Genomic DNA, 16,135 nt, shown 5'->3' on the forward strand with positions numbered 1-16,135 from the left:
TATGATGGCTTGTTGGAAAGGTGGGGTTGTGCTGAATCCAGCAATACCAAATATGTAAATATATGATAAAAGAGAAGTGTTCTGTCACTCAATGTATGATGTGTCCAAAATGAATGAAAATGGAACACTGACATAATTGAGTCCAAACCCATTCATTATCAGTGGTGAGAAGAATGTTGAGAAATTCAAATATAAGAGACATCAAAAAATATTTAATATGGCACCTTGTACTATATGGAAACAAAGATTGAAATCGAAAGATAACACCTTACCATAGCACAAACAGGAGACCAGGAGTTTTAACTTAATGAACTTTTTAATAAAACTATAACTTAACTTCACACAATACAACTTAAATTACTGTCTTAAATAAAACAAATGGCAATCTAACTAAAGAAACAAACACTCTTTGGGGAAATGAGCCCTGTCTTCTCAGGCTGTTTAGTTTATTTTCTAGCAGCAACCATTTGGAACATCAACTGCTTTTGGGAACCGTTGGAGAAGGGTCTGGCTGCAGACTTGCACTTGCACTCTCAGACACTGCTTCTGCTAGCAAGGCCACTTGAAGTCTTTATTTTTTATTTTGTTCTATTTATTGATAACTTTTTGTTTGAATTTCCCAACATTTTATAACAGTTGCCATGTGGCAAAGACAAGAAAAAATAAACTAAATTACAATGTCAATTGCAATCGCTACTTGCACTCTCCGCTACCTGTGACTTCACTTGCAATCAACACAAATCGTGCATGTTGCCAATGGAGACGAGACGCTGTGGTTGTGATTAAACGATTAAAACTAATTTAGTACTATAACGTACAGGGTCCTGCAAGAAAAAGAAAAGCACAGACCTTGGCCACAGAACAGCAGAATATGAACGCAATGCACAAAGTCTTTCGTTAAGCGTTTTCCTCCTGTAGAAAAAAACTAACACTTAATATGGCATAATGTATTCAGACACATTAAGTTCAATTAAAAGATCAAATTCGATATATAGTTATTATTCAATGTACTGCAAGTCAAGCAGATGGCTATGAACACAATGTGCAAACTTTGTCCTCCCATACAATAACGCTTAATGTGGCCTAATAACAGACTAAGATGATAAAGACAATTTAGTAGGCCTAGGCTAGCCTATATGTCTTGTTGTTGACTCTAAGTATATACAGACCAGCAAATATGAACGGGCATTATGCATTAAGTGATTTTAAAGGATCAACTCCGTACAGGCAAGCAGACGAGTACAGAACGCAGTGCGTTAAATTGTACATTAAACGTTTTCCTCCTATAGAAAATCATTATAAATAAAACACATAATGTAGGTTAATGGACAAAGACAGTGATATAAACAAGTTGTAGACAGTTTATTCTATATGGAAAAATGCTTAATGTGAAACTTTACGTGTTTCGTTTATTCTGGGCTCACATGCTTGCCTGTACATATTAGTTATGTATTTTAATAAAGTAGAGAAGCATGAGTTTGGCCTTTCTCATCTATGTCCATTATGCCACATTTTGCGGTATGTGAGGAAAATACTATATACATATTCCTTATATTAATGAACTGTACATTTAATTTGATATTTTAATAGCATCTTAATATATTAAGCCATGTTAAGTGTTTTTTTTTTTTCTATGCTTAGCTAGAGACTTTATGCAAATGTTCATATTCTGGTGTTCTGGCCATGGATTTGCCGATCTTGTCTTTTTCTTGCAGGACCCTGTACGTTATAGTACTAAATTAGTTTTAATAATTTAATCACCACCACAGCGTCTTGTCTCCATTGGCAACATGCACGATTTGTGTTGATTGCAAGTGATGTCACAGGTAGCGGAGAGTTCAAGTAGCAATTGCAAGTGACATTGTAATTTAGTTTCTTTTTTCTTGTCTTCACAACCTGGCTTTATAAAATGTTGGGAAATTCAAACGAAAAGTAATAAAAAAAATAAACAAAATAAAAAATAAAGACTGCAAGTGATGTCACTAGCGGAAGTACAAATGTCTGAGTGTGCAAGTCTGAGAGTGCAAGTGAAAGCCTGCAGCCAGACCCTCTTGAAACATTTTGGGGTCAACCCCCCATGATGTTACAACTGCAACACACCACTCATCCACATTGTCACCAGTGACAAAGTGGGTCATATTTGGACAGTCAGGGCAAGAGCAAAACCCTGTGCAGGTCAAGCCCACAGAAAGACACTGGCATTTGGTGGCATTGGTGCAGTTTCCATCTTTACAGTAGAGGTGGGTGAGGTCTCTAACTCCTTTAGGTGCTGGTGCCTTCTGGAACATCACAGATTAAATGCAGCCACCTTCTCTGAGCCTCCATCCTCTACCAACTGGGTTCCAGAGAAGAGGTTTGGCCAGGTGGCTGTGACGCCACACTACTGTTTGGTACACGGCTCTCAGCACATGTTGCTGGAAGCCATCTTCTGTTGGGGGTAGATTTGCTGCTGACACCTCAGCTCATCCAGGTTGGTGCTAGGATGCCCATCTTGGTGCCTCTTCTTTGTCTTTCAAGATCTTTGATTGAGTGTTGGTGGTAATATCTATCAAAAACTATAACGACACAGCTGTGACCTTCCTTTCCCATTAAAATTGCGATCTTTTTCCAGACACACTCACCCAGGTCATTGAACGTTTGAAAGGCTGAATCATTGAGCATTTGAAGAATATCCATGCCATCAATGATATATGCTGATGGTTCTTTTACACTTGGCAGCTGCTGTTGTCTTCTTTATGCTTCCATCATCAAAAAACAAAGAGGGTGGGACAAAATCATGTTTAATCTGAGATACGAGATTTTTATAATATAATACAATATTTGAAAAATGCTGAAAAGTGGGCAGAGCACAGCGGAGATAGAGGGGACAAACCAAGGGCAAGGCTGAGCCGGTGGGGCGTGAACCTGAGACCCTCAGTGACAGATTAATTGACAGCTGCTGTTAGAGTCGCTAAAATGGAGAGTGACTCTAGTGACGCAAGTAGTTTTGCTACAGAGCGTTCATTTGAAGTAGAGGACTTTTCTCCCCCACCTTCACCTGAAGTGGAGGATGTCGAGGTGTCTGAGGACACAGGGCCAGGGCCTGAGCCATATCAATTCAAGCCACTGGCTCAAACTGCGGTCTTAACTCCCGGATTCTGATAGGCATCCGATGATGCTAGCGAAGCAGCCGTGCAAGAGAGAATGGGCCAGTCTCCGAGTAAGGCACTGCGTCGCTTTTCAGCGTGAGCTGTGTGGAGCATTACAGCTGTGTGGAGCATTACCGAAGCATTACAGCTATGGATTTTTAACAAAACAAGCCTACTCAAATGTATCTAACCTAACGATTTTCATTCGTTATTGTAAGAAATGAAAAAGAGTTATGCAAAGATAGGCTTACTTGGCGCCAGTAGACAGACCTTTTTTCTCCCATAAATAAAACCTGTTAGCCTACTTGGGGCATTTTACATGCACAGTGCCAACTTTGAGTCAGTAAAATAATAATAAAAACAATAATTTAATGCTGGTATCCAAAACATTTAATTCAATACAAGTAGAATTAGAAATTAGATACATTTTAAAACTTCAATGCACATGTATAATAAGCCTAGTAATAATAACCCTAGTACTATCGATCATAACATACTTCTACAGAGACTGGAAAACTGGGTCGGGCTTTCTGGGATGGTACTCAAATGGTTCAGGTCATACTTAGAAGGGAGAGGCTATTATGTGAGTCTATTAGAGCATAAGTCTAAGTGGACGTCCATGACATGTGGAGTGCCACAAGGGTCAATTCTTGCACCGCTCTTGTTTAGCCTGTGTATGCTTCCACTAAGTCAAATAATGAGAAAGAACCAAATTGCCTATCACAGATATGCTGATGATACCCAGATTTACCTAGCCATATCTCCAAATTACTACAGCCCAATAGGAGGATCTTTGATGACATCTTTGTACGCATACGCGAGTGGTTGTGTGGCAACAAAACAAACAGTATGGCAGGCTGTAAAGACGCAACGAGCACTTTCAAGTGAGTTAAGGCCCGTTCACACCAAGCACGATAACTATAAAGATAACTATAAAGATAACGATATTAGCGTCCACACCAGCGAACGATATTGTCTGTGTATTTGAAGCGGACGCGGCACGTCTGCTGCTTTAAATTCTCGAGCTCATTACAGCAGGATTGATTCTGATTGGTTGGCAATGTTTTATCGTTCATCAGGTGGAAAAATCGTTCTGAAAGTGATTCCAACGATATCGTTTCTTTATCGTTATAGTTATGGTGTGGACTCTGCTATTCTTTAATATTGAGAACGATTTTTAGAACTATATCTTTATCGTTATCTTTATAGTTATCGTGCTTGGTGTGAACGGGCCTTTAGCGGGCAAAATCCTCAATATATAAGCACTTTAACATCTGAAGACCGGAGGAGGTTTGGAGAGAAGCTCAAAATTTGTATTGGTGACAAAATCGAAGCTATTCAAAGCCCATATGAGATCTGGGATGACAAAAAACGTTGGTCCGACTCGCCCGTGTCTTGGCCACGAATCTGCTGGGGAGACATTTATTCTTATTTAATAGAAACCCCTGGACCCTTTACTCATGAGAGATTAAAAGCTTTCAAAAGTCTGAAGGCCTATAATTATTTTGTTTCTTGAACAGTTGGGCCAGTCTTTTCTGCCAAGCAGAAAGCAGTGATCGTGCTAAAAGCAGAGGTTAGACCTGGCCAAGCAGAGTCACAGCATGATTTGCATCTCCCGTGGGTGTTCGACAAAGAGAACGGCGAAATAATCACTGCTCACTGCGACTGCAAATCCGGGTAAGTCTTCATTGATCAGTGTTCTTATTTACTTATTTATTTACTGAAAATGTAGTGACTGTTGTACCAATTCAATTGTTTTCAGTGTGAGACTTTCAATGGCGTCTGTACTAATGGTGAAAAATTGTATATCACAGCTTACACATTTCTCCTTCTTTCAAATCCAGTCTTGGAGAAACATGCAGTCGTGTAGCAGCTTTAATGTTTAAAGTAGAAGCAGCTGTCAGGATAGGACTTACAAATGCTGCATGTACTAGTGAGGCTTGCAGCAAAGCACAGCTACAGAATGATGTGAGGAACATAGTCTGGGTGCTGTGGATTGCGGTTTGGGACACCTGAATCAGAAAGCGAAAACATATGACTCGGTTGATTTGACTCAGTTTTATTTATTTTTATTCAATCTTCTATAAATACATAGTCACTAAGACTTACCATGAACAAAATGTGCCTCACAAACTCGTTCAGAAGCTGCAGGCTTTCTTCGGGACGTCCAGGTTCAATCGCCTAATTGCACGCAACCATTTCTTTCATTTTTCGCTATCCTTTTCGGAGGGAATTCGAAAAAACTTTTTATCAGGCCCCCAACTAACCGTACAATCGACCACACAGCAAGAGTGAACCATCCTCTTCTCTAAATCCTCCTCCAAACGTGCAAAACAATCAAATTACAGGTATCTAGCGGTGTTTCCTGCCACATGATTCCCATGATGCAACGCGACAAACATAAACAATGACGTCACAAAAGATCCGCCTATTGACTCCCTCTGCCAATGCATTGATAAAATTAATAGTTGGATGTGCCAGAGCTTTCTTCAGCTAAACAAGGAAAAAACTGAAGTCATTGCATTTGGAAACAAACATGAAGTGTTCAAGGTGAATGCATACCTTGACTCTAGGGGTCAAACAACTAAAAATCATGTCAGGAATCTTGGTGTGATTCTGGAGACCGGTCTGAGTTTCAGTAGTCATGTCAAAGCAGTAGCTAAATCAGCATACTATCATCTCAAAAACATTGCAAGAATTAGAGGTTTTGTTTCCAGCCAAGACATGGAGAAACTTGTTCATGCCTTTATCACCAGCAGGGTGGACTATTGTAATGGGCTCCTCACTGGCCTTCCCAAAAAGACCATTAGACAGCTGCAGCTCATCGAGAACGCTGCTGCCAGGATTCTGACTAGAACCAGAAAATCTGAGCATATCACACCAGTCCTCAGGTCCTTACACTGGCTTCCAGTTAAATATAGGATTGATTTTAAAGTACTTTTACTCGTATATAAGTCACTAAATGGCCTAGGACTGAAATATATTGCAGATATGTTCACTGAATATAAACCTAACAGAGCACTCAGATCACTAGGATCAAGTCAGTTAGAAATACCAAGGGTTCACACAAAACAAGGGGAGTCCTCCTTTAGTTACTATGCTGCCTGCAGTTGGAATCAGCTTCCAGAAGAGATCAGATGTGCTAAAACACTAGTCACATTTAAATCCAGACTCAAAACTCATCTGTTTAGCTGTGCATTTATTAAATGAGCACTGTGCAATGTCCGAACTGATTGCACTATATTTTCACTTTTTTTTAATGTAAAATCATTTTCTAACTGTTTTTAAATTCATTTTAGTTAAGTAGTTTTTTTCATAATTTTAACAGTTTTAAAATTGCTTGTCTTTATTTTTATTATTTTTCTTCATGATTATTTTACTTTATTTTATGTAAAGCACTTTGAATTACCATTGTGTATGAAATGTGCTATATAAATAAACTTGCCTTGCCTAGTAATAAGTAAACATTTAAAATACATCAATAACTGATATCATAGTTTAAAATAGATAAAATCTGAGTTAAGGCTTGCTTTATGTGTTGCTCGATGAGGATTTCTCAATCGTTGCGACTTTAAATCCTGAGGACACAAAATGCCGTGGAACCTCCTGCCGTGGAGTGAAGAAGAGGTGGCGTTACGAGGATTCTCAGACAGTTGAAGTGTCCAATGGAGTTAAGAGATTTGCTCTCAATCTATTTTCAACACTTTAGATTGTTTACCACGTGGGGTTTGACCAATAGCATTGAATTGTGAAAAAATATGAAATAGACAAAATTTGGACATGCGAGGATTCTGCCTGTCAGTGACGATATTTTAATAAAGGTGTTCCATTCCAATGTTAACCTGATTCAATTGGATCTGTGGTTCATATGAATTGTATAGTATACTGTGCCTTATGAAATGTATTATTAGTAAATGTATCATAAATATAGATCAGCACTTACCTAATGTAAGTTACTTTGCAGTAACCATGAATTTGTCAACATTCTTCTCACCACTGATAATGTGATTTGGACTTGAGGCTATTCTGTCCAGTGTTCTTTCATTTTGGCCACCTCATACATTGAGTGACAGAACACTTCTCTTTTATTATATATTTACATATTAATAATTTAAGTTGTGTTGTGTGAAGTTAAGTTATAGTTTTATTAAAAAGTTCAAACTCCTGGTCTCCTGTTTGTGCTATGGTAAGGTGTTATCTTTCGATTTCCATATAGTACAAGGTGCCATATTAAATATTTTTTGATGTCTCTTATATTTGAATTTCTCAACATTCTTCTCACCACTGATAATGAATGGGTTTGGACTCAATTATGTCAGTGTTCCATTTTCATTCATTTTGGACACATCATACATTGAGTGACAGAACACTTTTCTTTTATCATATATTTACATATTTGGTATTGCTGGATTCAGCACAACCCCACCTTTCCAACAAGCCATCATATGTGTTTCTATGATAATGCCAGGCAAAGCAAGCACAAAGTAAATGAAAACATTCTGCATAGATATTAAATTTGTGCATGTCCGCTTATTTTAGATATGCGTTTACATGTGTCTATTTATTCCATACATCAAGATATTCACATCCAGTCTTTTCTAGTAGTTAAATCAACTTCCTGACTACAAACATGTCAAGTTTCAAAGCTCTCAGAGCTTGTGTGATTGATCTGCATTAGTTTATATGCCTTAACTCCCATACGGACAGGCTATATTTTAGTCCTTTATTGGTTTTGTGGTGTATAACAATATCTGTTAATTTAACAATCTTGGCAGTAAAATATTTTTAGCCAAGAATCCATTTCATATATGGGAGACCTTAGAGATGAAGAAAAACATTGTTGGGTTTAGTTCTACCTCCGGTAGGGGTATCTCGAAAACTAAAGCACTTTTTGACCATTTGTCACTAGCCTATTTATGCAAACAAGTGTTTAATGTTTAATTGAAATCATCTTCACACTGCATGCATAAGCATCATATAATGCTTTACCATCGTTAACTATTTATAAAGACTGACAAGTGTGAAACTAAAAGAATGAGATTATATGTGCCTATCACAAAGACAAAAGCTTGCATGCTCTGTGTTGTTGCAGGTAAGTAGAAGCAGGCAGAACATGTGCGTACAAGCCTCAGAGGCATTAACACACACACACACATACACACACACAGACAAAAGGCTATGCCTGAAGTCAAACAGCAGATAAAATAACATGGGCAGACTCTCACATAAACGCACACCCACTCACTCACTCACCAGCTGCACTGCACCAAACGCTCCACGACCAATCAGCTTGACTCTTTCAAAATCATCCAGCTTCACCTGTAGTTCTCTGAGGCGAGTCACAGCTTTTTCATCTAGAGAGATCACACCACACATATTATTACATGAATACGGTTTATCATTTTAACAAACACATTTGCATTATAAAAGGATCATGTGTGTGTGTGTACAGTGGGGGAAATATTTATTTGATCCCCTGCTGATTTTGTAAGGTTGCCCACTTATAATGAATTAAGGGTCCATAATTTTTTTATGGTAGGTTTATTTTAATGTATAGAGACAGAATATCAACCAGAAATTGATTTGCATTTCAGTGAGTGAAAGAAGTATTTGATCCCCACCAACCAGCAATCCCACGGATTGGTTCTGTGCCCATGTGGAAAACAGATTAGTCCTGTCACTTGAAGATGTTACTCCTAATGTCAGCTTGTTAGGTGTATAAGACATCTGTCTACAGGATCTGTAACTTCCATTCCAACATCTCCCACCACTATGGGCAAGACCAAAGAGCTGTCAAAGGATGTCAGAGACAAGACTGCAGATCTGCACAAGGCTTGAATGGGTTACAAGACCCTCAGCAAGTAGCTTGGTGAGGAGGAGACAATTGTAGGTGAGATTATTCGGAAATGGAAGAATATCAAAACAAATATCAATCGGCCTTGGTCTGGAGCTCTGTGCAAGATCTTGCCTCATGGGATAAGGATGATCATGAGAAAGGTGAGGGATCAGCCCTGAACTACACGGGAGGAGCTTGTTGGGACCACAGTCACCAAGCAAAACATTGGTAACACACTACACCACAATGGACTGAAATCCTGCAGCGCCCGCAAGGTCTCCCTGCTTAAGAAGCACATGAACAGGCCCATTTAAAGTTTGCCAATGAATACCTAAATGATTCAGAGAAGGCTTGGGAGAAAGTGCTGTGGTCAGATGAGACAAAAATTTAGCTCTTTGGCATTAACTTGACTCACCGTGTTTGGAGGAAGAGAAATGCTGACTAAGACCCCAAGAACACCATCCCTACAGTCAAGCATGGAGGTGGAAACGTAACGCTTTGCAGCTGTTTTTCTGGTAAGAATACAGGATGACTTCATCACCGCATTGAGGGAAAAATGGACAGGGTCATATACTGTAAAATCTTTGACAAAAACCTCCTTCCCTCAGCCAGAACAGTGAAAATGGGTCATGGATGGGTCTTCCAGCATGACAATGACCCAAAACATACCAGCAAAGCAACAAAGCAGTGGCTCAAGAAGAAGCACATTAAGGTCATGGAGTTGTCTAGCCAGTCTCCAGACCTCAATCCTATGGAAAACCTGTGGAGCGAGCTGCAATGTAAAGTTGCCAAACAATAGCCAGGAAAACTTAAGGATTTAGAGAGGATCTGTGAATACAAGTGGATCAAAATCCCTCCTGAGATCTGCAAACCTGGTGACCAACTACAAAAAATGTCTTACCTCTGTGCTTGCCAACAATGGTTTCTACACCAAGTACTAAGTTATGTTTTGTGTGTGTGTGTGTGTGTGTCTGTGTGTGTGTGTGTATACACCATGTAAATATAGTGACTGTTTTTAATAGGTATTGCCAAAATACTACGATAATGGTGCACTTGCTTAAATTCTTTTTTTTTTTTTACATGATATTTACTCATTTTACACAATATATGCTCAAAGTAACTAAATGTTTAACTAAGCAAAGTGTATATTATCTGTTGACAAGGCTGACAGTAGGGTTTGGATGTGTATTGATTGCTATGACAATTAAGCGATATACAGTATGATCTATTATCATTTAATTGTTATTTTCAAGTTACTGACAAAGTTCTACAAATACAGACAATATGAAGTCATAAGGCTTAATTCAGCATAAGCCATACAAATACAATAAATCTAATAATCTATGAACTTCCAAAGAGACTTACATCTGTTTAAGAAGGAATCAATGTTTTTGTTCTTTCTCAGTGCGGGATGATTCAGATCAAGGGCCAGAGCAGTTACTGAATCCTGCAGAAGACAAGAGCAAAGCATTAAAAAACACTTAAGATATAGGTCTTAGAATTTCAAATACAAAGTGATTCCTACAGTTGGCTTTCGTCTTCAATTACACAGCCAAAAATCTCATCAAAGTGAGTTCATCACTCTCCTCTAATCCCAGAACTAAGCTCGCTCTGACAGTCCTGTTGAGACATTTAACTTTGGATATAAAGCTAAAGTGGAGATTTAGGAATAGGGTTCGGCCTGTTTTACTCTCCTTTACAGTCAGCATTAAGTGATTGTATTTATAAATAACTTTGATTGACATTTATAATAATGAATGATCATGGAAACTACCTCACATACCTTCAAATACACACAGTGACACTGCAAAGCTAAAAAATACATGTAAGACAAGACACACACATAGAACACAATTACCCCCAGCCCAACATTCCCAGCCCAAACACTTACATTTGGCAAGGCAAAGATCATTATCCAGTTGGCCTAATATATAAAAAAAGTGTTAAATAAAGTTGTTTTGCTGCAGCTTGAACAAGAAAAAGAGATAATCCAGGGCTCAACCATTAGAAAACTGAATAGCACATTGCTATTGTGAGTTTCAGCCCAGTTAATAAAAACTGTCAAGATATAACTACATCTTGCATTCAATGATCAAGCACACACAGTTCATAAGGCTGGAGTCAGTAAGAAATATTTTATTTAATTCATATTTAAATGAATCTAGGACACATTAAATTGACCAAAATTGACAGTAAAGAGACGTATAATGTTACAAAAGGTTTATATTTAAAATAAATACTGTGCTTTTGAACTTTCTATTTATCAAAGAATCCTGAAAACAAAATCATGGTTTCCACACAAATATTAAGCAAAAACATCCATAATAATAATAAAAGTTTCTTTAGCAGCAATTCAGCATATTAGAATGATTTCTGAAGGATCATGTGATATTTTATATACAACAGTTATTTTAAATTGTAATAATATTTTTAATAAATACAAATTTTTACTGTTTTTTTTTAATTAATTATGTACTTTCTAAATTTAGGTTTAAGTCTGCGAGGTCTGTTACATGAATTCTACTTCCGTAACACAAATCGACACACATACAAACAAATCACACAAAAGCAAAATCAACATTGACAGAATCCTGTTTTCCTTCCACCAGGAGTCAGTCCACAATACAGTGTTTAAAAACAAAAACACACACTCAAAGAAAGCTGGAGACAGCTTCTTCTCTCCTCAGGATGTGACCTCAGCTTCCTGTATGCCATTTCACAGTAGGACACAATGAGTCTGCATCCAATATAATAAATGAAAGACTCATCATAAACGGTCCATAGTTCAACTGCATCATAAATATCCAAATAAACAACACACTAAATGACTTCAGTATCAGAACGGCATTGTGATGTCGACATCATGAACTAAAGTGGAGCTTTGTCTGACAAGCATGACTTGGAAGAGCATGGGATTGAAGGATATAATCATTTGGATAAAAGAGGAATGAAATGTACTGTAACCCAGGCTGTGTATATTTTCAGCTCTGATACTGAGAACTAAGCGTGCATGGCTAAGCAGCTGAGGTAGTGAGTGGATGTTTCAAAGCAGATGTGCTGTGGATTGAACCAGCAGGGGTTTCGTTAGGTCTTTCCCTGGGCCTCCCTAGGCACACACACCAAAAACACATCACCCAATACCTCCAACGTTTGTTCATAGATAGCTATCTCTTTCCATTGATGGAACAGTTCAGCATGCAAAGCTATCATCAAATTTTCCAACAGAGATTAAAAAAGGGGTTGTCTTTGAGTAAATATTTCTGCATGTTTGTGCTGAACTATTTATTTTAAAGTATGTTCATTAATCATTTTAATTAAAGATGTATTCGCACTAGATGAAACGGCAGTTGTCTTGGACTTAAACTGTGGATGCAGCATTAGCCGAAAAAGTATGACGGTAATTACATTGTAGAGATGCGCTACTGGCAGTCAGTATTCATGATTCATTTATTTGGTGAGATAAAGTGTACAATATTAGTGGGCTTATTAAGACAAAATGAGAAGTACTCAGCTGGTCATATGATCTCAAAATGACCACCCCGAAGCAACCCACTCAATGTAAAAAAAAAAAAAGAAAAGAAGGCTTTTATGATGATACCGTTAGGAATTTAGAAGATGAAAATACTACTCATTGTTTGAGGTGTAATGAATGAGGAAGAACCCCTGAGCACAAGGAACAGCTACTATAACAATTATGCCCTTGAGCTAGCCACTTAAATCCAGACGACTTTCTTGTAAAAAGTCTACGGTAATATGTTTTGGAAATGCTTTAGATAAAAGCGTATGCGAAATTACTAATTAATACAACAGGCAGAAAGTTGAGGCCTATTTTGATGGTGTTGAACATGGGTGTGCCAGCTTTCAGTCTTACTCAAAAAATGCAGTTCTTCTCTGGAATTTTTGTCTGCTAAGGAGACTGCTGGGTAATACGAGATTTCACTCTTTGATTAGAAGTGACAAAAGGAGTCATTTTCACCCTGTAAAGCTTGCTTGACAAGTCCTCGCATTTCACTCGAACCGTGTCATTGAATAAACGTATAGTACCTCCTCACTTTGTAAAGCTACTTCCTGCCTTCTCAGTGGGTGTATCATGTAAAATAAGTTTATCCTGGTGCTTTAGGACTGGACAATATAGCTCTGTATTTTAGAAAAACATCACCATCAAAAGACAGCATTACTGTGGAGGAGGGTGTGTTGATAACACACTGATCAGAGATAAGATTGTTTACACCCTCAATATATAATGCAGTTTTGTTTTGCGTTGTATGACCTATATGTAGGAAGAGCTTTCTGGTATCTTCATTATCTTATTAGGTGGGCTTAATATAATAACATATATTACATTAACATTAATATTACAACATAAACACAGAATATTACCAACCTTTCATAAATATTCTTTGCAACTAGCAGATGTGGCATATAATTTGAATAATAATAATAAAAAATAAAAAAATTACATGCTCCACATCTTTTCAAAAACTTCCTGTACACATGCAATTATCTTTTTAATTAAAACGTATGTTTTTTTCTTGTAATGACTACTGGAGACGCAAGCTCTTGCTATTACTGTGCATATAAGTGATTTTTAAACAGTAATTGAATCAACTCACTAATGTTGACAAAATAAATGTCATGAGACAAAGTTTTGGCCAAGATGTGACTTATATTGTTTGCAAAGTTTCCTTCTTGCTGCAATTTTTTTTAATTGATTATTATCCATAATTATTTTTTGTTTTAGGCAGATATGAATTAATATTTTCATGATGCTACCAAACTTCTGGTTAAGTTAATAAAGCCAGCAGTCTTTTTTTTTTTTTTTTTTTTTTTTTTTTGTTAGAAACATTTCAGTAAGATAAATAAATATATAGGCTATATTTTTCATAATCAGAATATAACCAAATTCTGATTCATTTCATATTATGTAAACAAAATGACATGACACTTCCATACATAGGCTATATGTATAGCCTATAACAAAAACTCAAAACTTCCCAGAGATGTATTTCAATAACAAGCATCCCATTTTCCCCATGACCTTACCAGCAAACTCTCCAAATTCAGCGGTGATCGTTGGTCCTTGATGATTGACTCCAGTATTCTCACCCGGTTTTCGAGTCTCTTTCCTGCTCCGGTCGACATTGCGGCAGCTCCGTGTTGTGAATGTCCCAGTAAACATCAGCTTGAGAGCCGCGATTGTGAGACTTCAAACGTCCGAGACAAACTTGTCACTACCTGTCGTAAGTCAACGCGACGCCTCTCAAAGCTCCCCGGTTCTGGATGAATGAATTCTTTTGCCGATTTTACACACTGCTTAAATGTACGGAACGCAATGGTTTTGTGTCTTTACCTGTGTAAATGACACCGGCGTTCCGCGTGCTATCAGCGGTGTAAAATCAAATTACACTCACGCGTTCAGGAAGCCGAGTGTCTCTCCCGCTCCAGTTCATAAACTACAGGGAGAGGGAGGGGGGGCTTCCGTGTTTGGTCTGTGTTGAAAATCACTCATAATCTTCCTGACTGTTATTTTTGAGTAAATGAAGCAGGAGGGGACTATCAGTACATGTGAAGGTGAATGGCGAGTTTCTTTGTTGCAGCGCGCGCGTCGCTCTCTAAATACGACTCCATATAGTCTACTACACTAGATATATTTAGACGATTGCATATTTGTATTTATGATGGCACGAATAAGCTTATTTATTATATGTGCGTTTCGTAAATGTAGTGTGGTGTAATTCAGCACTTACATTCAGTGAAAAATGATGGCATAAACATCTCTGCTGTGAATACAATGACCATTCATAGTAGACTATTTGAATATTTTATGTAAATGTTTTAAAGCCATTCTCGGTATGAACTAGCTATTATATTAAGTTATTATTTTGCCCCAATTCCCCAATAATTACCCTAATAATTTTTAGAGGAATTTTCATAAAATGAAAACTGCGTGTCATGTCATCCAATGACGTCAAATAAATAACTCAAACACTAATACACAATTAATTTTCAATCTGTACAGTCATGGCTGTTAAAAAAAAATGTTGTAGCTTTTGTATTGTACAACCAATGACAATTTTTTTTTTGTTTAGTTTTTTTGATGTAGCTGTATGTAGGCTACATACATACATACAGGCAGCCATGCATTTTTTAAAATATCTTAAAAGTGCAAATTTTTACTATGACACCAATAATAAATAATAAAAACCCTGGGGCCCTCATATGTTGTAATGCTAATATTCCATTAACTTATTACTCTGCATTACTTGACACTCCCTATGAGGACTGGACACAGACATTTGGTGGTGTTGTGTCAATGGAAACTGCTGACACGGATTGTAATTTATGAGACACTGCAGATCATAGACTACACACATGACATCTCTTATCAGCCAACAGCTTTCGATTATACTGATAAAGAAAAAAGTAGGCTACACAGATTGAAGACACCATTCTGAGGGACAGAAACTTTACTTCTTTGTCATGCATGTAACCTAAATATGCGTTAAATCTATACATAGTAACCAAATTATGTGGCAAAACCTTATCTGTTCTATTAAAAAAAAAAATATATATATATATATATATATATATAATAGGCTATTCATCAGACAACACCCACTTCTTGCACACAGTCTTAATGTTAGGAATGAGGAAGCAGTTTGTTGCAGGTCTCAGAAAAGGGTCCCCAGGGTTTAGCTTGCTTAATTTATTTGGACTAGACTAGAGAGAACTGCCATAATCCAGCATCAATTGTCATTAAAAAAACAGCTAAATGAATTTTCTGCTGCTCCAATGTGATGTTAGGTAGGGGTTATATTATGGTTGAGGCATTTACTTAATAGTTTGTGGCATATTAAGACATATCCCAGTCAAAAAAAAACTATAATAATATTTTTTTTTTACTTTGTGTCGCTATGTGGTTAAGAGTTTAATTCCTGCGCGTGTGTACTTTTGACAACCCTTTAAATAAACCTATTGTCAGCACTGCTATATATATTATAGAGAAGTGCTTTGCCAGTCAGTTGTGAACGCGCAACACTGACCTCTGGTGGTCATTTTGAATGGGTTCATTTTTAAGCATATGTGAAAACGTTCTTGGCAGATTTCTTGTTAAAACTATAGTATTAATAATCAGTAGGATCATATAATTATGGAACGCATGCATTTATAT

At 37.3% G+C, this 16,135-nt stretch overlaps 1 protein-coding gene across 1 annotated transcript in view; it reads right to left on the reverse strand.

Moving 5' to 3' along the window:
- The window catches only part of LOC127938668 (rho-associated protein kinase 2), a 35,475-nt gene extending 20,887 nt beyond the window's left edge, over nt 1-14,588 (reverse strand). The window contains exons 1-3 of the mRNA XM_052535452.1: nt 14,008-14,588; nt 10,330-10,411; nt 8,382-8,482 (exon numbers count right to left, since the gene is read on the reverse strand). Of these exons, the coding sequence (XP_052391412.1) occupies nt 8,382-8,482; nt 10,330-10,411; nt 14,008-14,106 (282 nt within the window). The 5' untranslated portion in view covers nt 14,107-14,588. The remainder of the gene's footprint in view (nt 1-8,381; nt 8,483-10,329; nt 10,412-14,007) is intronic.
- Between the last annotated feature and the right edge of the window lie 1,547 nt (nt 14,589-16,135).

Source organism: Carassius gibelio, chromosome A20 (genome assembly GCF_023724105.1).
Source record: "Carassius gibelio isolate Cgi1373 ecotype wild population from Czech Republic chromosome A20, carGib1.2-hapl.c, whole genome shotgun sequence".
NCBI classification, from domain to species: Eukaryota; Metazoa; Chordata; class Actinopteri; order Cypriniformes; family Cyprinidae; genus Carassius; species Carassius gibelio.